Source organism: Protobothrops mucrosquamatus, unplaced genomic scaffold (assembly GCF_001527695.2).
Source record: "Protobothrops mucrosquamatus isolate PMUCROS unplaced genomic scaffold, P.Mucros_1.0 scaffold1088, whole genome shotgun sequence".
In the NCBI taxonomy this organism is placed as follows: domain Eukaryota; kingdom Metazoa; phylum Chordata; class Lepidosauria; order Squamata; family Viperidae; genus Protobothrops; species Protobothrops mucrosquamatus.
This window is the reverse complement of record NW_015387314.1, coordinates 58,532-81,031: the sequence shown is the minus strand read 5'-3', so window position 1 is coordinate 81,031 and position 22,500 is coordinate 58,532. Positions and strand designations below refer to the sequence as shown.

Here is a 22,500-nt window from a genome sequence, read left to right as displayed (position 1 = left end):
TAAGGTGAAAGTAGGATTAATAGAATTATGCACAGTAGGAGAAAAAATATTTATCCCAATCATTGTTTCCAAGAAGATGGAAAGGCAAATTAACTTCCTCTCTTCAATCCGATATAATCCAAACCAACTTAAATTCTACTAGATGAAGATGGCCAAATATGGAAACTAGGTCACTGCCTTAGCCTTTCAATAATCTTAACAAAATAATAGAGAGTTGGAAGGGACCTTGGAGGTCTTCTAGTCCAACCCCCTGCTCAGGCAGGAGAACCTATACCATTTCAGACAAATGGTTGTCCAGTCTCTTCTTAAACACCTCCAGTTGTGGAGCATCCACAACTACTGGAGGCAGGTTGTTCCACTGATTAATTGTTCTAACTGTCAGAAAATTTCTTCTTAGTTCTAGGTTGCTTCTCTCTTTGGTTAGTTTCCATCCATTGCTTCCTTTCCTGCCTTCAGGTGCTTTGGAGAATAGGTTGACCCCCTCTTCTTTGTGGCAGCCCCTGAGATATTGGTCTTATGCTTACCCGTTCCAGGAGTGATAAAGTAGCTTTTAAAGCTCCTTCTGGTCGGCCAAATGGGAAGCAATACCTAGAAATAATACATAGTTTTTTAAAAAAATATTTTTACTACATATTACTTTATATATTTACATCAATTTGACAAAAAGAGTAACTTTCCCTGCCTACTTTCATTTGAGTTCCTGTGCCAATAAGCACTGGCTTAAATGAAACTACAGTAATCGAGTTGCACATTTAAGTTAATGCATGCTTAAAAAAAATCAAGAATTTTTAATGAATGAAGAAGATGTGTAAGGCTCAGATAAATTGAAATCTTGGTTAAACACATGAAATGAGTTATGGCTAGATCCAGCATTACTTCACATATAATTTATACCATTACAATTTTATTTGTTGAGACTGTGGAGTGCTACTATCGTTCCAATAAATGTGAGCAATGTTGATTAATTCCCAGATTAGCTGGGGGATGGGTATATGTTTTGTACTCACAAATATTCTCTTGATATGATACTTGGAGTTCTATCAGGAAAGCAACTGAGACAACTGAGGATTTCAAACCGGAAATGATGTTTAGAGTAGAACAGAGGGAATACCAATCAAGAGAATTGTACCGGCTTTCCTATTCTGTATAGATCTCTTTTGATTTCTTCAAATTAATAATTTGATGATTGCTTTTGGAAACTGGATTTTGTATCATGGCTCATTGCTACACTTAAGATGAGTTAGGAGCAAGGATACCTATTAGTCCTGTAACTGCATGAGTGTTTCCTATTCTGTATAGATCTCTTTTGATTTCTTCAAATTAATAATTTGATGATTGCTTTTGGAAACTGGATTTTGTATCATGGCTCACTGCTACACTTAAGATGAGTTAGGAGCAAGGATACCTATTAGTCCTGTAACTGCATGAGTGTTTCAGAGAAAATGGGCTTCTCCATGCTTGAATCAAAGAGAGGAAAGGGCATGAGGAAAAAGAGTAGACAATTGCTAGTAATAAGGAGATAGGCAAAAGGAAGTAAAAAAACAACAACAACAGAGAACAACATGGTATAATATGGCCAGATCATGTCCCAGTCACTGTCCCTAGATAAAGAAAACAGCTGTTTTGGATTTAAACACAAAATGTGAGCCAAAGCCTGCTAATCACCATAGCATCACTTTTAATTAATATAGGTAGTCTTATAACTACAATTGGGACCAGAATATCTTTTGCTAAGCATAGTGGCTGCTAAATGAGTTGTGCCTGATTTTACCACCTTTTTTTGCCTCAGTTGTTAAGTGAATCACTGCAGTTGTTAAGTGACTTAGGCGGTCATTAAACAAATCCAGCTTCCCCATTGACTTTGCTTGTCGGAAGCCAGCTAAGAAGGTGATCATATGGCCCCAGGATGCTGCAACCATTGTAAATACATGCTGGTTGCCAACTGCCCACATTTTGGACATATGACTGTGGGGATGCTGTGATGGTCGCAAGTGTGGCGACCAGACATAAGTCACCTTTTTCAGCATCATTGTAACTTTGAACAGTGACTATATGAATGGTTATAGGTCAGGGGTCTTCAAACTTGGCCCTTTTATAACTTGTGGACTTCAACTCCCAGAATTCCTCAGCCAGGCACGCTGGCTGAGGAATTCTGGGAGTTGAAGTCCACAAGTCATAAAAGGGCCAAGGTTGAAGACCTCTGTTATATGTCAAGGACTATCTGTATCTGTATATGGATATGATCACAAAAGTCAAGATGATGGCTCTGATGGGATGATTGAAATTCTAGTAAAAACATTTGGGGTATTTCCTCTGAGGGAATGGCTGTCATCTACTGATTCAAAAAGCAAGATTTCCCCTTCCTTCTACATTCCCTCTTCTCAAGATACATCCAAGAAGATCACAAAACCCTCCCAAGAAAAGCTTTAGGTTAGAGACTTTAAGGAGGAAGAGACAGTCTTAAGGACTGTCTTCTTTAGGAAGCCCTCCATTCCTAAATGGAATATTACTCACATAACAATAGATTTCAACCATTAATAAATTTAAGTGGAAGCGGATCACCTTGGGGCAATGATAAATTTTAAACTTACAATTGCAGTTCTTCTATTAAGCATTCTGCTGCAACTCTTAATTAATTGCTACTACTTAAGCAAGCCATGATAACTCCAATGGTGGAAACTTGAGGACATGACTCCAGATTTGAAATAGACATTATTACCTAAAATGCGTGATTTGATTTTCCAATAACAATCGCAGCCGCTCTTTGATTTCTTCAAACCGCTCTTTTTCTTCTACTGTTACCGTTCCTATTCCATCAGGCCTGAAGGAAAAAACACTATGAATAACTTGAAAGCTGTCTTATGAATCATCACCCCTGTAATCCAGAGCGCGTATTTCTTTACACTCTTAATTAAAAAATAGTGTGAATAAATAGTATCATTTCAATTACAAACATTTGAAATTGCTGATGAGTCCTGCAGACTTTGTTGCATGTATGAGCCTCTGAACAGAGAATCTACTCCCTTGTTTTGATCTGCCCTGTACACTATTTAATCCTGCTGATCAAAACACCTGAATTGTGTGGATTACAACGCCCAACTTTAGATTGAAGCTAATGAGCTAAGAGGTTCTGGCTGTGCCTCTGCCTTTGGATGGAAACCATACACCTTCATATATCATGTTTTAGAAACCATTGTTGAGATATCCTTTTATCATAAACACCATTTTTCACCAGGACATGCTTAAACTACCCACATACAGATCAGGAAATACTTGTGATCAGGGCTTTTTTTTTCATAGAATGCCCAGAACGGAGTTATGGCACCTTTTTGGGATGGAATCTTGTAGGGTAGGCAAGGCGGGTTGTATGATGTGTGTGAGTTCCGGCACCCTTTTTTTTTTTTTTTAAAGAAAAAAGCACTGCTTGTGATTATTCATGGCAGGAGGTGCAAAACTAAAGTTACTGAATATTGTAGCTTTTGAGGTTCATCTTCTGGGAGTATCATTAATCTTGGTAGACTTTTGGAAGTGCAGGGGGGGGTGGAGAATGGCTGCTTGTATGCTTCTGAAACAAGCACATGCCCAGTCAACATTTCAGATGAAAAGAACAGTACCCCTGAGTCATGCCTGACTCCTATCGTTTTCTTGATAGATTTACTAAAGTAGGTTTCCATTGTTATCTTCCAAGATGTTTTTTTTTTAATTCCCATCCCAGTCTAAACCTTTGGAAACCCCATGTGTTCACCAATTAGTAAATTAAAGGTGAGAGGTGACATATAAGAAATATGAGGAACAGTAGCTTTAATAGAAATGATTGTTTTTCCCTGGGGAAGTATCAAAGATCTTGTTAAAGCGGACAAACAATAACCTATCTTGATCACTTGATCACAAAAGAATGTACTTTCTTTTAGCATGAACAATCACTGTTGCTAATACTGAACTCATTAAGTACTTATCTGAACAAGTGGTAGATTTCCCCTGATTTGCAAACAATGTAAGCATAAGACCAGCTTAAATCAAAATGCTTCATATTTTAATAAACAGTCACCAGAACCAAAGATTATAATTCTGGATAAGGATGTTTGACACCACTGTTATAATATCTAATTTATTTATTCATTTAAAACATTTATATAGCCGCCCAGCTCCAAATCCATTAGCCTAGGACCCAATATTGTATCAGCTTTAGTGTGTAAAGAGATGAGATACTAATAGTCAAGAAGGCAATTTCCTAATGGCTTTCCTGCAAAGATCTTATTGAAGACTAGCTGTACCCGGCCACGTGTTGCTGTGGCTCAGTCTGGTTTTTTTTCAAAAAAAGCATGGTTTTACCTGTCACAGGTGTGACATCTATATAATAGTAGCTATATAAAAACACGCGCGTATTTGAATGCAACGTTGTGTCAAAATTTCAAAGCAATCGGTGAAGAACTTTCGGAGATTTAAGATTTTGAACAAACGAACATTTACATTTTTATTTATATAGATTGATTGAAAAGAACGATCAACATCTTTTGCCCTCCATAGTGGGCAACCATTTGCAGGGACTTTGAAACTCATCTACTCCAGATCTCTACTCAATCTGCCTTTATAGCTTCCCTGACAGTTGTGTATCCATCTACTCTCTGTTTAAACACCTCCAGTAAAGGAGGAATCATCATTTTCCAGAGCAGTCTCTTTCCCTGTTAAAAAGCTCTTATCACTGGAGGATTTTTCCCGGATTTTTTAAAAAAAATCTATGTTCTTATATTTCCTTTTGAAAGACAAGTGGTTTTTTTTCTCCCTAATGTTTAGCTATGGATCTTGTGCCTATAAAGTAGCTAAGTTAGTCCTTTGCTGGAATAAATATTAGGCATCTCTATTATTTAGCATCTCTATTTATGTAACAAAGAGGAAGGGCCCAAGAGTATCAAAAAACATGCTTTTGTATCCCTATTCATTGCTGCCACAATGTGTGTGTATGTGGTGTGTGTGAGTATGTGTGTTTGTATGAAATCTCCTGACTGCCCAAACCTGCTCTAACTCAAATCAGAAAATAAGTCAATGATGAGTGTATTCCTTTTTTCTATGGGCAACCAATATCACAAGCATTTGTGTGTAGGGTGTAGCTAAAAGTACCTGCTTCGAAGGATAATGTAAGTCTTAAAACTGAATAAATGTTTTTTTTATTTAAACCCCCCCCTCCATGTTTGGATTAAGCTTTCTAAGTCCTTGGTACTAGGCTAGTTTCGCTACACAAAAGACTTGGCAAGGGATTACGAAGCTTGTAATGAACCTCCTGTCAAGGGTTAATTGGGAAGCTTTATGTTCCTTTTAAAGACCCAAAATGTTCCCAAGATTTTTTTTTTCCAACTGCAATCTGTATAGTCAATTTATGACCTAAAGATGCAAAAAACTCAAACTACAAATACATTAAAAAGAAATATGAATAAATAAATATTACTAGCAGGGTATATAAGCTCAATATTTTAAAATGAATTCTTAACTTCTTTTAAAATAATGAAGATTTGGATTAAAAAAAAACATTAAATGGGGAAAATAAATTGTAAATCGTACACTGAGGCTTAATGCATAAGTGCAATGAAGCTTTCTAGTCTTGTCTTCTTCATATGCTTTCAGGGCAGATCGCCAGAGCAGATCCCATAGTGCCTGCAAGTTACAGGAGGAAAATAAGAGTCGATTTCTTCCTGATCTAACCTTGATGTTAAATTCCATTGAAATGAATTGATCGAGGCTGTAGTAGCTGTCAGTAATCCTGTACACAAATGCCTCAGTGATACCAGGAAGTTTTCCATGCACTTAATGACTTCTGGGCTTCTAACTCTTGTTATGCTGTTAATATCATTAGAAGACTGCTCATAACCCTAGAAAAACAATTTGGGCTTCATTTTGATTGAGTATATGCCACAATACTACCTATTGTATGTTCTACCATAATATTACCTATTCGGTATGCTATTTAACCTTTCCAAAAAATTGGTTTAGTTTTGATAAGCAAGCATTCCTATGATCAGAAAGTGAGACAACAGCCTACTCTTTCAAACTATGAGCTTGTTTAGCATTGCTTCACCAAGAGTCAAATAGAACGACTCATTTCAAATAGAAATAATAATAATAAAAAAGCCTCAGTGCTAATTTCCAAATCCTCTGCTTATTTTAAAGAAGTTAGTTTTCAAGACTAATTATTCTAAAATATAAAAACACATTGTTTACCGATAAAACTCAGTAAGTATACAATATGTTATCAATGTGATAATTGCAACGATTGCTTGATAACATGAATGTGTAAATCTGTTACCACTAGTTATTGCATGATCAGTTCTCACAGATCACTGCCTCTTAATGTGTCAGCCAATTGCCCATTGAGGGAGAATCCAAATAGGAGGTGATATAGTTGCCCATCTCATGTTCTCACACTATTATTAAATGAAATGTGTGAATTTTTCCTTGATTGAAGCAATAACCTACGAAGTGTTTTACTGAAAAATGTCTTGACATGAGTAGAAATGTAAAACAAAGCAAAATGTGGCTAGAAAACTTGCTCTTTTATGCTACTCCTTCCTTAGTTCAAGACATCAATTTAAAACTTATGGCAAACTTGACATGCTTACTACAGAGAAAGCTGCTGATTCCAAGAAGACAAAATGGTAACCAATGGCTACAGATGGCCATGGCTGACACTTAGATTTTGAACACATTGCAAGATAAGTTGCTTCCAATTGTGCTGAGGATCAGAGCAGCAGACTGCTGCTTATTTTGCTGCATTCCACAAAACACTCCCCAATGAAAAGTTTTAAATGCCAGGGAGTGGAAATAGGGCATTCTGCCCATCCTTAGTTCAACACAGGAACTATTCTATTTCCAGCTTGCTATTTTCTGCTGACTTCAATGGGAGCAAATTTTATCATCGCTTGTAGAAATTGCCAGTGCTAGTCTGTGGAGGCAAATGAACAAAGGCTCTTTATTCCATTTTGTTCAGTTTGTCATAATAAGGTGGTAACCTTTGCTTTGGAAATGGCCTCAACAGGCTCAGTAGGGTTTGTTTTCAAGCAAAATGGAACTGGAACTGTGTTAGTCAAAACAACTTGTAGATTTGTCAAATTCAGACCAAAGGCTCTTACTCTAGAAGAGAGCCACTGGGTTAAACTGACCCTCATTTGCCACTGTTCTTTCCAATCCAGTGCTTACTTAAAATAAAATACCTAAAATCCAGCTTTAGTTGGTAGCCGAGTCATACTGTCAGGGCTTTTTTTTGTCATAGAACGCCCAGAACGGAGTTCCGGCACCTTTTTTGGATGGAACCTTGTAGGGTAGGCAAGGCGGGTTATATGACGTGTGTGAGTTCCGGCACTTTTTTTTTTTTTTTAACAAAAAAAGCACTGCATACTGTAACCCTTTCTCTTTTTTGGATATCCTAGCTACTGTCATGGAAATCTAATGTTTCGCCACCCATGCATAACCCCTGCATTTTTGTAATTAGCTTTGGTTTTACTACTCAGTGAATTTTCATTATAATTTAGGATGACCTTTCTTATGTTTCTATTAAGAATTAACTGAGAGGAGCTGAAATGTTCACATCTCAAGGTACCTCCATTGTGCTAGTATGCAGATCCTAGAGAAAAAAGAATCTGGCAGTTGAGAGTGCTGACTTGCAGAGGATTTATTAACCTTCCTATTATCCTTATGAGATTTTGTATTCCACCCTCTGGCAAGTGTGAAAAAAATATTAAGAAAGATGGGGCACTCCTCCAGATTTTCAGGAGCATTCATTGCTGCTGGAAGACAAAACCAGAAAATTGGGTTATCCGAATTTAAGAATAAAGGCATTCATCCTCAAAAATCTTAGTACAACAAGGGTTCATAAGGCAGAGGATCATATTCAATCCAAACATTACCTTATGATAAACTTGCAGTATAGGTTCCTTACTAGATTAGATGACAAATCAATCCCCATCATGAAATGACACATGAACAAAAAATATTCATTTTAATTGTGAAGCTACATTATATCTATTCCTCAAATTATATTTTCTTTATGCCATATTGTGCCTGGAATATTTGGTCCAGTTTGGGTCACCACAATTCAAGAAGGATGCTGAAAAACTGGAAAGAGTCCAGAGAAGAGCAACAAAGGTGATGAGGGGCTTGGAAGTTAAATCCTATGAAGAGTAGTTAAGAAATTGAAATATTAATATAAAGATGGGAAGGCTAAAGGGAGATATGAAAGGGAGACAATCCTTAAAGGAAAGAGGCTATTATAGCGGTTGACGGTAAGACAAGAATTCTGATAATGACAGCAGTCAATCAGTGAAGTTGTGGGTGCTTCATCACTGATGGTTTGCAGGTACATGTTGGATAGTCATTGGACTGGGATAATCTGAGGATTCCCACACTCCAGGGTACCTTTTAACTCTGTGATCCTATGAAATCACATCATGATCACCCATCCAATATCGGACTACAACCTTTGTATTTCCATCGGCCATGCTGTATAAGGCTAATAGACCTTGAGCTTGTTTGGAGGTTCTAGCAGGGGAGCGCAGCTATCGTATACCCTTGACTGAAGATTGGTACACTCCTTCTATCTGGGATGGTCGTCCTCTTCCACCGAGCGTGCAGCTTTGGGAGGGGCACACATGGAGCAGTGAGGGAGGAAGGGGACACCCACCTAGCCAGCCAGATCAGCCGAATCAACTCTGGCGATCAATGGGGTAACAGATGTCACAGCCAGATCACCCTCACAGCTAATGGAAGCTGTTGTCTACATTTGATATAGCCTGAAGAGTGGCTGGTGACCTTTGTTAATTTTTGAATGATCCTAATAAGGGCATTATTCTGCCATGTTGTATTAAATTAATTAATAATTTAATAATCATAATAATTGGACAGGTGCAAACATTTTATAAAAACAGTATTGAAAGCTTTAATCTTTTTGGTCTTTTTACAGCAAAGCCATGAATCATGTGCACAGTGGATAGCCAAATTAGAATGATGATTCTACTAATAGAACACTGTAAATGCCCACAGTGTTCAATATGTGCTAACCTGTTTGAAAAAAATCTTTCTGCTACTGTGGAAATCACTGATACTACTATACATATTTCACTGAGCATTAATAAAAAAGTCTCTGTGGGAATCGTATGTACTCTTTTCCAAAAATAGTCTTGTATTTTCTTTTTCAGATGAAAAATTTAAAGAAAAATCTCAGAATAAACTGAGGGCACAGGAACCTAATATTTAAAATACTGTATGCTTCGAATTCTTCAGTTGCATGTTTATAAAACCAGAACCACTGAATGAAATATAGTTAAAGTAGTAGTAGCAGTAGTAATGTATGGCTGTGAGATTTAGACCATAAGGAAGGCTGAGTGCTGAAGAATTAAGGCTTTCAAATTGTGGTGTTTGAGAAGACTCTTGAGAATCCCTTGGACGGCAAGGAGGTCAAATCAGTCAATCCCAAAGGAAATCTACCCTGACTGTTCTTTGAAAGAACAGAAGCTGAAGCTCAAATATTTTGGCCACCACACGAGAAGAGAGAGGACTCACTGGAAAAGGCCTTGATGTTGGGAAAGAAAAGGAGAAGAGGACAGCAGAGGATAAGTTGGTTAGACAGTGTCGTTGACCCAGTGGGCTTGAGTTTGGAAGGACTGTGGAGGACAGTGCAGCTTGATATGCTATGGCCCATGGGGTTGTGAAGAGTCAGACACAACTTAGCAACTGAACAATAACTGGATGAAAAATATGATTTCTAAATAAACACTGGCATGGCTTTGCATGCCAATAGGAAGAGTGAGGCAATCAGGCTAGGTCATAATCCTGAAATATTATGATGTAGAAGCTTATTGCCATTTAGACTATAGTCTTTTGGGTTTTTCCAATGCCTTCTAGGGGTCACAGGAGGAATGAGATTTTCCTTTTAAGATTGAAGGAGGGGTTTGATCTGGTCATGGAAGCTCTATGCCATGTTCTGATAGCCTCTAAAGCTATCTCTTTCCAAAGCTGACTCAAAACAGGCAGGTTACGATTGGAAAGAGACATACAAAAACTGTTCTCCCTCAGAACTTCACAAAGTTCTGAATAGGTTGAAGACTTCTCTATCGGGTAAGGAGAACGATAATTAGTTCTGGCTATGAATTCTTATTGACTTTTATCTGTGCAACTTGGATGGTAGTGGAAGAGATCCTTTTATTATTTCTGAGTCAAATATCTTGATAATTTGGCAGGCCATAGGGGTTGTGCATGTAGACTTGGTAAACAGAGAAGGACCTATGTGATATTTGAAAAATATTTTGGGTCTAGCATTTTAAATTGGACACGGAAGTAAAGTATCTCATCACCCCACTCTACACTCCAAGTTTTGTCCTTTTCACATTGTGAGTGTGTCAGTTTCACATTAGTCCTTCCTAATTTCCTAAAAGAAGAAACATAGAAAAAGAAAACAAAAAGAATACAAAAACATTAAGTCTAAAAAAGTCATTCAGTCCAATGTTTAGGTGCATCAATAAGCCTTCAAAACATAAAATAACATGGATCAGTTTTTCATTCCACTGATCAAAAGCCAGTTCATAGAAACTGAACACATTCCAGGATTTCTAACATGGAAGAGTAGTTATTTTTGCTATTCCCGCCATCCTTGAAAAATCCATAAATCTTGCTATATTGTAGCAGTAAATTCCAAGCTTTGTGTATAGAATTCAAGGATACATTCATTCCCTTGTTTTTTATTTATTGATGGGTTTCTATGTTGCCAGTTTTGAAATTTTTGGGATTTATATGGTGAAAATTATATTTTTGTTCCAACACGTTCCCAGTGTGTATGCTTGTAATAATAGTGCAAGCAATAATATTATATAACAGTGATATTGATTGCTGTGCATCATAAATTGAGAAAACTTAAGGCTTAAGTCTCCAGGTCCACTGTAACCATTTTCAGAGCTATTTGGATGTCTGGGAGGACCTGCCAACTAAGAGCCATCACAACTGCAAGAACTTCCTTTCTCAAATAGCTCTGGACTATATTACATCTGACATGAAGAACATCTCTTGAATCTACCTTTCAGATATTCGGCAAACCGTTTTCTCACTGTCCTTCACAAAGTTGACATTTTCGGCAGTATGATAGGAAAGATGTCATGTCAGCTGCTTTTCAAGTTCTTGTTAGAGTGGTTAGCACCAGTTCTGTCATCTTTACTCTCCTCACAATCCCCAATCTTTATCCATGTCAGAAAGAATAATACTTCCAATTTTTTTTGGTCAGATTTAAAACACTATCATCCAGCTGCACATCTTTCGATTTCACTAGTGATGCTAAATGCTGGTACTCATCTATCCAGAAGGAAAACAATACATTCAGCAATTAACTGCAGGGATTAAACTTAAATTAAAAGTATTTCATTCAGTATTACATACTTGAAGATGCAGATATGTGATCATTACCATTCAGGGGCACATAATCTAAATGTAGTTAAATGATCACCATTAACTGCAAATTTAAGGGTATTCTGATCTTCGATTTTTTTTCTCTTTTGATTTGCACTTTCTCTTGCTGAAGGCTATTCACAATCTTTTAGAGAAAAAAATTCCTTAAATTCTCATTCCTATTACTGGCCAGAACCTCCTGTTAATATAATAATTTGATCACTGAAATTTTATATTTGCTTTCCATATGGAATCAGAAATGTGTGCTTATATGGAATTTGAATTTTACAGGGGTAAATGACAGAAGATATATATATCTGGAAAAAATAAGTAATTACATGTGTGTATAATTGGAGTCAAAATCAGAAAAAGCACACAAAAGCAAAATCAGATAAAATAATATATAACTTCTAGTGTCTCTAAACCGCCATTCAATCACATCAATAATTAGAGCAAAAACAATATAAGCATCTCACTAAGAATTTAGGTCACCCTATATAATAAAAATATGACATATTTCAACAGTAACAGATTTTTTTCTCATTTCATATTGCTTGAATCCTGCCAAAGAAATTAATATGACAATGTACAGATGAGGGTATGGAGAAAAAAAGGAGGAGGTGTTATGCTAAAAACGGCAGCATTACAATTGATAGTGTATTTCTAATATAGGGTTTTAATCATTATTTTTTTTAAAAAAAAACCAATATAGACATATTAGATGAGAAATGAATTCTCTTAAATCTGTTCAATTTTATACCCTAATTCTAATAACAGAATGGAAAGGAACATGCTTATAGCAAAGACTGTATTTTCTTTAGACGAGTTCTTTGTGCAAATCACAAGGTTAATTATAAATTACAATTAGGATCTGGGGTCCTAAGGCCACTATTTCTTTTGAGAAACTCCATCTCCCCCACCATGCCCTGGTCTAATTGTACTTGGATGCCTTGCAGAGCTAGGTACGCAACTAAAAGCAAATAGATCAGAATCATTTCTTTTAAAATTAAAAATAAATCAAACCATTTGCCATTGGAAATAGAAAGTATGGGTTAATTCTTTTGACATTACTTTGTCCCAGTATGGCTTTGAAATAATCATATAGTGACTTTTGTACTTTTCATGATAAGCTCTCCCATTTTTGGATGTCCCACTCAAATGAATACTTAGTTTAGAATAGATTTAAAGGATAAATTCTTGGGGTTTTCTCCTTTCCACAAATCTTTACCCCCTTGAAAATATTTTATGGCATAAATGATTTACAAGACCTCTGACTATTACAATGTATGTCCAGATAGCTGCTTTGATATTTGCCCAGCCATATTGTTTGGGTTAAAAAAACCACATCATAGGAAGTTGTTAGTGGGAAAAAAATGAAAGCGGGTTGCTCCTAATATGCACAACCAAATCTGGTTTAGCCCAACTCCTGCCCAATGTGTTGCCATTGTATCACCATAGCAGTCCATGGGCCCTCCTTCCTGAAGGCAATTGTCACAGTGCTTATTTGTGCTTGGCTTTTAAGATGGCTTCTTTTTGATTTGTTATTTTTGCCAAAGCCAATGATGATCTTTATCCAATTTTTCCTGCCTTGAATTATTTAGGATGCCCATGCTATTTCTGCCATGTGCCTTTTCATAACTCAAGTTGAATGGAAGAACCTTGCTGAATCCAATCAAACCTACGTTCTGTCCAGCACTTTGATGCCTACAATTTTCATCTCTGATGTGACTTTCGTGAAATAAGCAAGGTTGATACACAGGAGTGTCCTAACATCAAAAAGAATCTAGTATGATCTAAATGTCAAAATGGGTATGCATGTACATTATGTGTATGTGCGCATGTGTGTGCACTTAACCGAGAGCAGTGATGGCGAACCTTTTGGGCTTAGCACGTGAAAAATTTGGGAATGCTTAATTTGACTCTGCTGGCATGCCACACCCCCAGCCCCCCACTGAACAAAACAGAAACACTTCCTTATATATTAAATTTATTTTTAAAAATTACAGTCCACTCATTTGTGTGATCCCCAGCCATACATTGCTTATCTTCAGGCAGTTTTCTGTTGATAGGCCCCTGTCCCTTTGTTCTTGAAGCAGCTTTGGAGAATGCTCTTCCATAGTCTCTGTAGCACCTAAAACCTGCATGAAATTTTTTGGAGGCTCATGCAAAAGCTCATGCAAAAGCTCACACCATTCTTGCTTAGACTCTGCAGCCTCTGAAAATTGTGCAAGAACGTAGCCTTCTTTCAAGAATAATTGTTGGGTGATGTTGAATGCTGGTGTGTCACTCAAAATGCTTTGACATGTCACCTTTGACATGTCATAGGTTCTCCATCACTGGTGTGGGTTAAGGCAGGGGTCTCCAACCTTGGTAACTTTAAGACTTGTGGACTTCAACTCCCAGAATTCTGGGAGTTGAAGTCCACAAGTCTTAAAGTTGCCAAGGTTGGGGACCTCTGGGTTAAGGCATCAGACTAGAAACCAGGAATCAGTAAGTTTTAGTCTCACCTGAGGCACAAAGCCAACTCAGACTTTGGGACAGTCACTTTCACTCAGCCCTAGGAAAGAGGCAAAGGCAGACCACTCCCAAAAATATTGCCAAGAAAATTGCAGAGATTTGACCAGGCAATTGTCAACATGTCAACACTGACCCCAAGATACAAATTCATTCATATTTTCTCTCCTAGTCTCAGAAATGTACAAGTAGAAAGGAAAGGAAAGTATCTGTGGTTTAGGTATTTTTTTCCCCCAGAAGTTTTGACCAAAAGAAAGAGAAAAAGTACTAGCACAAAAAGGAATGTATGTCTGTATGTACGTATATTAATATATATACAGAGAGAGTATATCTATACAGTGTGTGTGTATGTGTGTGTATTTCAAGAACAAGATACTACATTTGTTTTAATCAAATAGAAGAACAATCAGAATAAAGCGTATTCAAGTGCCCACTGGAAATTATTATTCTACTTCTCAGAGCAAAACACCTAAATGATGAATTTGTAACACTCTATTTGCAAAGTCTGAATGCATCCAGTGCTCTGAGTTTGGTGTACTATTCAGATAATATGGCACACAGTCCACAGAATTTCCTATTGGAATTATCCTGAGGGGAATTTTAAATAGAAGCCATTTTCTCCCTGTTCTGCATTAATAACTGGGCTGTATTCATGAAGTAGGACCTTGGACAGCATCTAGTTAGTTTCTCTCCTCCAATTGCCTGTCATTCATTCTGTCAGTCCTGACCTTCCGGCTGTCCTGCACCATCTGAATCACACCCTTTCTGCACTTTTTCACTGACTGCAAGCTACTGTCGTCTTGTTGTCTGACCTTACACACAGACAGCAGAAACAGACAGACCACCTCAGCTCCGTCACTGTCTAAGGTTTATATGGAGAACTGATACCAAGCCACAAAGAACTGTTTCTCTTTAACCATCACTACTTAAAGCAGCATATTCTGATAGCAAATCTTATTTTTAGGGAAAGCCACATTAATATACTTTTACCAGAGAAAACAAGCCTGAAATGTAAAATACAGATGGAAAGAAAATTAAAAATAATTAATGGAATATGGAAATTGGAATTTAAAAAAATCTATAAGTGGATCTGTGCATAAGCACTTGTTCCCCCACTTTAAAAAAAAAATCATATCTTTGCCTCTTAATGTTGTCAGAGCTTCATATGGAATGTACTGATATAGAAGTCGGAGTGAAAAATAATGCCAGGTTTAGCAGAATTTAGCTTATTTCATAAACAAAGTCATCCAATATGCAATGTGCTGGCATTTTAAATGTACATCCCACCCTGAATTTGAAACAATTCAGGTGTATATATATTATTAAGAGCAGTAGTGTAAATACTTCATTAACCAATCAGAGCCAACAATTAGTGCCAACTTTGCCTTTATATAAATCTTGGAAATTTTGGTATCCCTCATTACAGTAAAATTTGCACCAGCCAGATTCTAGATTATATCCATACTCTGCTCAGGTCAAACACACACACACAAAAACCAGGACAACATTCAGGGATTTGCAGATCTTTCTTCCCATAGCTGAAGTCAACATGATCCCACCCATAGCAAGATGAAAGTCATTGCCCACTAAGAAGACTATAGATTACATGTCAACTTTGCCCACAAAGCATTTGGATGATCCTTCAAATTCCTGGCAGAAACTATCACTGTATAATGTACAATTACATCTTCTGGTTTCAGGGATTTCAGGGAAACTGAAGCACGTGCAGAGAATGTTGTTCCTTTCCACCCTCTGCTCACTCCTTTTGAAGCATGTTCCTCTCCCATGTAGCTATGAGAAGTAACAAAAGCACTTTCCATCTATATGTCTCCTTTCATACTGGAATCACCAACACAGCTACTTCTATGCAATAAGGATAACGTGGTTTTTGGCTCACAGATTGGGCCTGTAAGAGATGACCAGGCTGAATCTGAGGAAAGGGTCAAGTGCACCATCAGTTTAGAGTCTCTTCATACCAACAAAAGATCTAAATCCAGCCCTTCTGGAATTCCTTTGACCCTCTTATCTGCCTTGCCCATTAGTAGTTCAGATTCTTGTTTAGAGGTAGCATGAAATAAACTTGCACTCATTTGAACAATCCTAGTTCCTAACAAGGCCCTAATTATATAAGCCATAAAAGTGATAGTTTAAGTAGTAAATTTACCTTGCCCATTAGTAGTTCAGATTCTTGTTTAGAGGTAGCATGGAATAAACTTTCACTCATTTGATGACCTTGGAGGTCATCTAGTCCAACCCCCTGCTCAGGCAGGAAAACCTATACCATTTCAGACAAATGGCTGTCCAGTCTCTTCTTAAAAACTTCCAGTGTTGGAGCATTCACAGCTTTTGGAGGCAGGTTGTTCCACTGATTAATTGTTCTAACTGTCAGGAAATTTCTCCTTAGTTCTAGGTTGTTTTTCTCTTTGGTTAGTTTCCATCCATTGCTTCTTGTCCTGCCTTCAGGTGCTTTGGAGAATAGCTTTATTTCCTCTTCTATGTGGCAGCCCCTGAGATATTGGAACACTGCTATCATGTTACCCCTCGTTCTAGAGTCTCAGCATCTTTTTTAGATCGTGGTAACCAAAACTGGATGCAGCATTCCAAGTGTGGCCTTACCAAGGCATAGTAAAGTGATATTAACACTTCACATGATCTTGATTCTATCCCTCTGTTAATGCAGCCTAGCACTGTGTTGGCTTTTTTGGCAGCTGCAGCACACTGCTGGCTCATATTTAAGTGATTGTCCACTAGGACTCCAAGATCCCTCTCACAGTTGCTCCTCTTGAGCAAGGTACCACCTATACTATGCCTGTGCATTTGATTTTTCTTGTCTAAATGTAGAAACTTGCTTTTTTCACCACTGAATTTCATTTTGTTAGATAGCGCCCAATGTTCAAGTCTGTCAAGATCCTTCTGTATCTTAAGCCCATCTTCAGGAATGTTGGCTATTCCTGCCATCTTGGTGTCGTCTGCAAATTTGATGAGTTCCCCATCTATCCCCTTATCCAAATCAATAGGATAAAAAGTCTTAGAAAAATACATGTCCCACCGGCTCAGGTCTTGTGAATATGAATGATATTTAGTGACTCTCTCTAACTCATCTCATAAATATGAATCTTCTGATCTTTTCCAGCAACAGCAATGAGGTATACACAGTGATTTAGACTTTTACTCATGGGATTCTTCTTTCTGACTAAATGGAAGAGATCTATCATTTGCACAAACTTTTGTACAATTTTTTTTTTGTAAAAGTGTTTCAGCAAGTCCTTGTAACTTTCCACTATCCAGGTTTACCTGCAACAGCCTTATTTAACAGGCTTTTCAATCCTGCAAAATAACAGCTATGACATTGCTATACTGTGAGAAATCTTGCACAAGAGCTCACACAAAAGCAGCTCAAAAACATTTTATTCACACATCTTTGAATCCAAGCAGATAGGCACAGTGTTTTAAATGTGTGTCCGCAGATGAAATAGGTTGGCACTCACACGAAGGAGAATTTTCTAAACACTCATCCCACTGATATTTGTTGAGTCATTTTGGTTATGCATACTGTATATTATGCTGCTTAATTTTTTTTTCATTAGGTTTCTGAACCACCACAATCATGGGAGACTTGGTTAGTGTACACATGAAACAATTACAGAAAAATAATATAAAATCAAAAACAGTGTAATGAAAATAAACGAAATAAAACATTGTATAGTTATATGAGATACCAATGGCATTATCCAATTACTTAACCTGCTGCTAGAATTCCTAACAATGTTGGGACAAGTCTAATTTCTTAGGAGAGGCCATGTCAGGTCCAGAGAACCAAGAACTACATGTGAATAGTATCTTTATTGTTGCTCACTTACTAACAGAAACTTGCCAAAATAAAGCAATTATCTGCAATAACTATAGATGAACTCTGTGAATTGCTAGGGAGGGTTCAACCTTGCTCTCTTCCTGCCCACCAGACCTTCCAAGCTCTGCTGTCTCTTTGCCTTCTCTCCCCTCTCCTGCAATTCCTGACTACATTCCACCACAGGCTATTCTTTAACATGGGGACTATTATAAGAAGCACCTACTCCTGGGCTCCTCTCCACTTAACAGAATAACAGAGTTGAAGGGACCTTGGAGGTCTTCTAATCCAACCCCATGATTACAAGCAACTTCTCTCTGGGTATTTGTGTCAGGTAAGTCAATCCTAACTAAAGACGCTGGTCCTGAAGATACCACCGTGCCAAATATTAATTGCATTATGCTGGGCTAATTGTTATAGATCTCAATTCCTAACTTTTGAGTTAAGAAACTTGTGCATTTTATTAAGTGCTGCAATTTTGTACTTAATCTTTCTACACTAATCTATCTCCTATAAGGCTGAGCTGCCCCAGTATTTCAAATCAATAAGACATACATTCCTCTAGATCCTGTATTAAGGTTCCATCCACTAAACTACTATTTCTTACCTTTTTTGTTCTGGAGGTGGCTGAGATTTGTTATCTTTCCTCTTTTTGGACTCCCTTTTGGAATCCTTTTTGGCCTCTACCTCAGAGGCTGGGGGGTTATTTGCAACTGGCTGTATGCCACCAAGTATCTTTTCCATTGTTTGACTTTGGAGATGTTGAGTTTTAAATTAAGACATAAAAAAAGATAAGGATAGCGAAACAGAAAATGAAAGCAACAAGGTGTTGTAACAGAAGAAATGAAAGAAAAACAAGCTAAAAATTAAACGTTAAACAATAAAATGATAACAATAGATGCCAACAATTTGTCAGCAAAGGAAGAAAAGGAAATCAGAACCACAAAGAAAATAAGGCAAGCCGAGTGCTTGTAACCTAACGAGATGGATCGAGCGAACTGTGACTTGAGTGGCAGCCATACAATGTAAAATACCAGCAATGTGTATAATAATTCATGATGATGTTTACCAGGGAGCTTACACAACACTTCATTATTTTATAACACTCTGTTATGCAGTAGCATATGTAGAACAGAGTGTGAAATCTCACTGTATAGAATGCAACTTCCCAAAAAAAATAAAACCATCGGTGCACGGAATGCTATACCAGTCTATACAGTTTCAGATTTAAAATGGACGTGATTGTCAAACTCTGAAACAAGTTTGAAAGTATGAAAAAGTTTTTTTTAAAAAATAAGCAATCTCAGTTTGAATTTAACTCTGATCTGTTACAGCAAGGTTAATTGGTAGAACAAGGCAAATGTTGAGTCTATAAGCATGCAAGTCTCAATACAAAGGGAATCTGATGCAGCCTAAAACATGGGCCATTATTGCTAAGGCATTTAGAAATGGTGGCTTTGGGATACAATGGCAGCTTCCTCAGTCCAATCAAAGTAGAGAGGTATATAAAATTGCCTGCACACCATTATGCTGGTGTGGAAGGAATTCTGTGTTCTCGTTACTCTGTAATCATGATGTAGAAGCTTAAGAAGTAAGCAGAATGAACATATTGGATTACAGAAGTTAATGCATTCTGCAAGTGTTTATACCCACACAAAGAAGGGGATGGGGATAAGGATATGTCTTCAAAACCCTGACTCTAAAATCTTTCTCTTTAGAGAGTCTTTGTAATTCTGTGTCTATTATATATTAAACTGTGAAGAGATTTTATGAGCATTTAGTTGATCTCCATGACTTAAGATCTCATAAAGTATTATTCCTGTCGACAAAGCCCATGCAGCACAAAATGTTCTTGTGTAATTTCATTTTCTCTCTTAAGTCCTGCAAAGGATTTGAAAGAGTCCTTAAATTATTGCTAAGGATCTGAAGAAAAAGAAGACAGCTACTACATCTCATTTCCTTTTGCATCTTATTGTGATGCAATCAAAAGATTCAAATGTCTACACATTCTTAACTAATTGAAATATTTTTTTCAGGTTTTGAGTTTTTCTCCATCATTCTCAAACCTAAAATATAATTCTTGAACCAACTGCAGTGCAGAAATTATTTACACAAGCATCAAAAGTGATCATTTGTTGTACTCCCACAATTTCTAAAATAGAAAAAAAGATGAGAAGTTCTTAATCTGCATTTTTATATTGACTTAGCACATCCAATTCCTTATCTCAATAGATGAATTTATTCAACTGTTTCTTCTTTGGCAGAATTCTTTAATTTATGGTCTTTTCAAAGTGATGCAAGCATTAAAAGGTCTGAATCCAGATGGACTTCGGTTTTGTTTGGTTACTTTTTTTTTTAAAGACAAGAACTAATTGCTATTTTCCATATAGTAAAAAACATAAATTATGAGTATAGTTATGCATTATCCAAAGAAACCAGCATTTCAAAAAACAACGTTACCAAAATGGCTGAGACACACCTGGTCCATCTTACCTGTTACCATGAACATGTGATGCACAAAAGGCAAAACTGTAGTGTAGTAAGGTGGGGTCAATCATTGCTCCGTTTTCTGCTCTTTCAAGCAAATCACTGAGGTAGCAAAGATGCCTGTGACAGCCTCTGACTCCATTACGTGCACAGTATTCATCTAGGACAAAGACTTGGCCAGGGCTAAACCAGCCCTGTAGGTAAATAGAGAAAGTTTGTGTCAAATGTAATTTTTTTTTTAAAAAAAAAAAAGACACACCAGACTACAATTTACAAAAATGAAATTAGGAAATGAAATATTTATGTTGAGTACATAAATTAAAACAGGAATGTTTAGAAGCCATCCAACTTTGTACAACTAGATTTTGGCTTGAAAAACCAGACTTGTCCTTTTCTTGACATCGTCACGTAAAGGACCCAATTTTTTATAGGTGCACCATCATACCCAACTGAGATATGGAACTTGTGCTAGTTGCGCTAGTTGCTTCTCCTGCCCCTTCAGACTATGGATGTCCGTTTTTGTGGACAATTGAAGTGGTGAGTCAGTGACTTGTAAGTGGAAAATCACAACATTGATGTCTACATTTCAAAGGCAATCTTGACCAATCTACTGGAAGAACCTAAGTGAAAAGTAAAATATCATCTCACCCAAACAATGCCAGAAGTTTTAAACAACGAAACATGAATTATCTATGTGAAATAAATACTGAGACGGATATTGCAGGGGCAATTTTCAAAAGGACTCAAACAGCTTATTAAGCAACAATCACATACCTATGTATGAAACTGTGCTGTTAATGTACACATACTCAATTAGCTCCAAACTTTATCATGCTTAGAACAGAGCACTCAAATCAACAGATCAAAATAATCCAGCATATTGCTTAGCTATGAAAGAAGAAATTTCTATATAAGAACTTTTTTCTTATTACAGAAATAAATTCTCTAGTAAGCAGCAATAGTCATGGCACATATTTGTTCCCTAAAGATAAATGTGCTTTTGTGGGAAATGGGATAGCGCCTCTGGCCCTGACACTGTTCTTCATGCATTTTGATATCCTGTTTTGTATGAAAGTCTGCAAACAAAAGTGCACATACATGGTTGCATGATAGTCACTACAAATGTGGAAGGTAAATATCTTAAATAATATCTATTTGGAGTGTGGAGTGTGATAATGGCAGATATTCATATATGAATGAGTTCTGGAATGCATCAAGAATGGGAATTAGGTCAACAACTGGGAGACAAAATTTCATAGAAAAAGTCTGTCGAAAACTAATGCAAATATATCTCTTAACTTCAATGGCTCAAGCTGTTTCAGCATTTTATATGCCAATGTGAAGACCATAGAGTATAGCTGAAGGATGCCTGGAAGTTGTTTTTTACTTTGGAATATTATAAACACAGAGTAATTATAACCTCAGCAGCCCGTCCTGTTTATTGTTTTAGCTGAACAATCCACAAGGGCAGTTGCACATATTACGAAGTATTAGAATAGTGAAGTTTCAAGGTTACACAGGAACAAATTAATGATAGCGTATCCTTATGGATCTATCCTGGCATGTCACAGCACCAGACTATCATTTTGTAAAACGGGAAGCCTAATTAGAAGAGACTGCCATAACAGCTTATCAGGTAGATTCTTTCTCACCTAACGTGAAACTCTGTAGATAGAATTCAAAAGAATTCCAGGAGCAGATTGAAAAATAATCAGTATTGATAGAGACACTGAGCCATTGACAAGACATATCTTTCTAATGCTTCAAAACTGCAAACTCTTTCTTCTTTTAATTGAAAAGTTCCTGCGGCGACTAGATCAGTGCCCTGCCCCTTTAGGCAACTTCTTTGCCACCCCATCTGGCACCCCAAATGCTACGTCTTTGAAATGAAGCCGCTGTGAAAAGATTAAAATATATTTTCTACCACTCGGATGACACCAAATCCTTTCTGGATGCCAAAATGCTACTGTTGAGGAGAGTCGAAGAAATATCAATTAAGAACTCCATCGAAGGATTTGCTTATCGTTGTTGGGCCAACTCCAGAACAGATTGAAAAGGGATTAAAATAATGAGGGGCAGAATCAAAGGCATGGAAAACAGACATAGTTCCTTTTATTACGCCGATTGCCAGAAAGCGCATGTGTGAAAAAAATGAAGATGCTGACGGAGGATAAGTCAGGCTATGGCTTGTCAAAAGCAACCTTTTTTTTCTTTCTTTATGTCATTTCAAAAGA

General features: G+C 37.1%; 1 protein-coding gene across 1 annotated transcript in view; it reads right to left on the bottom strand.

Annotated features, from left to right (window-relative positions):
* Positions 1-22,500, bottom strand: part of LOC107291233 (calcium-dependent secretion activator 1) — a 211,312-nt gene that overhangs the window by 144,740 nt on the left and 44,072 nt on the right. The window contains exons 6-8 of the mRNA XM_015820203.1: positions 20,273-20,460; positions 2,720-2,821; positions 525-588 (exon numbers count right to left, since the gene is read on the bottom strand). Coding sequence (XP_015675689.1) covers positions 525-588; positions 2,720-2,821; positions 20,273-20,460 — 354 coding nt within the window. The remainder of the gene's footprint in view (positions 1-524; positions 589-2,719; positions 2,822-20,272; positions 20,461-22,500) is intronic.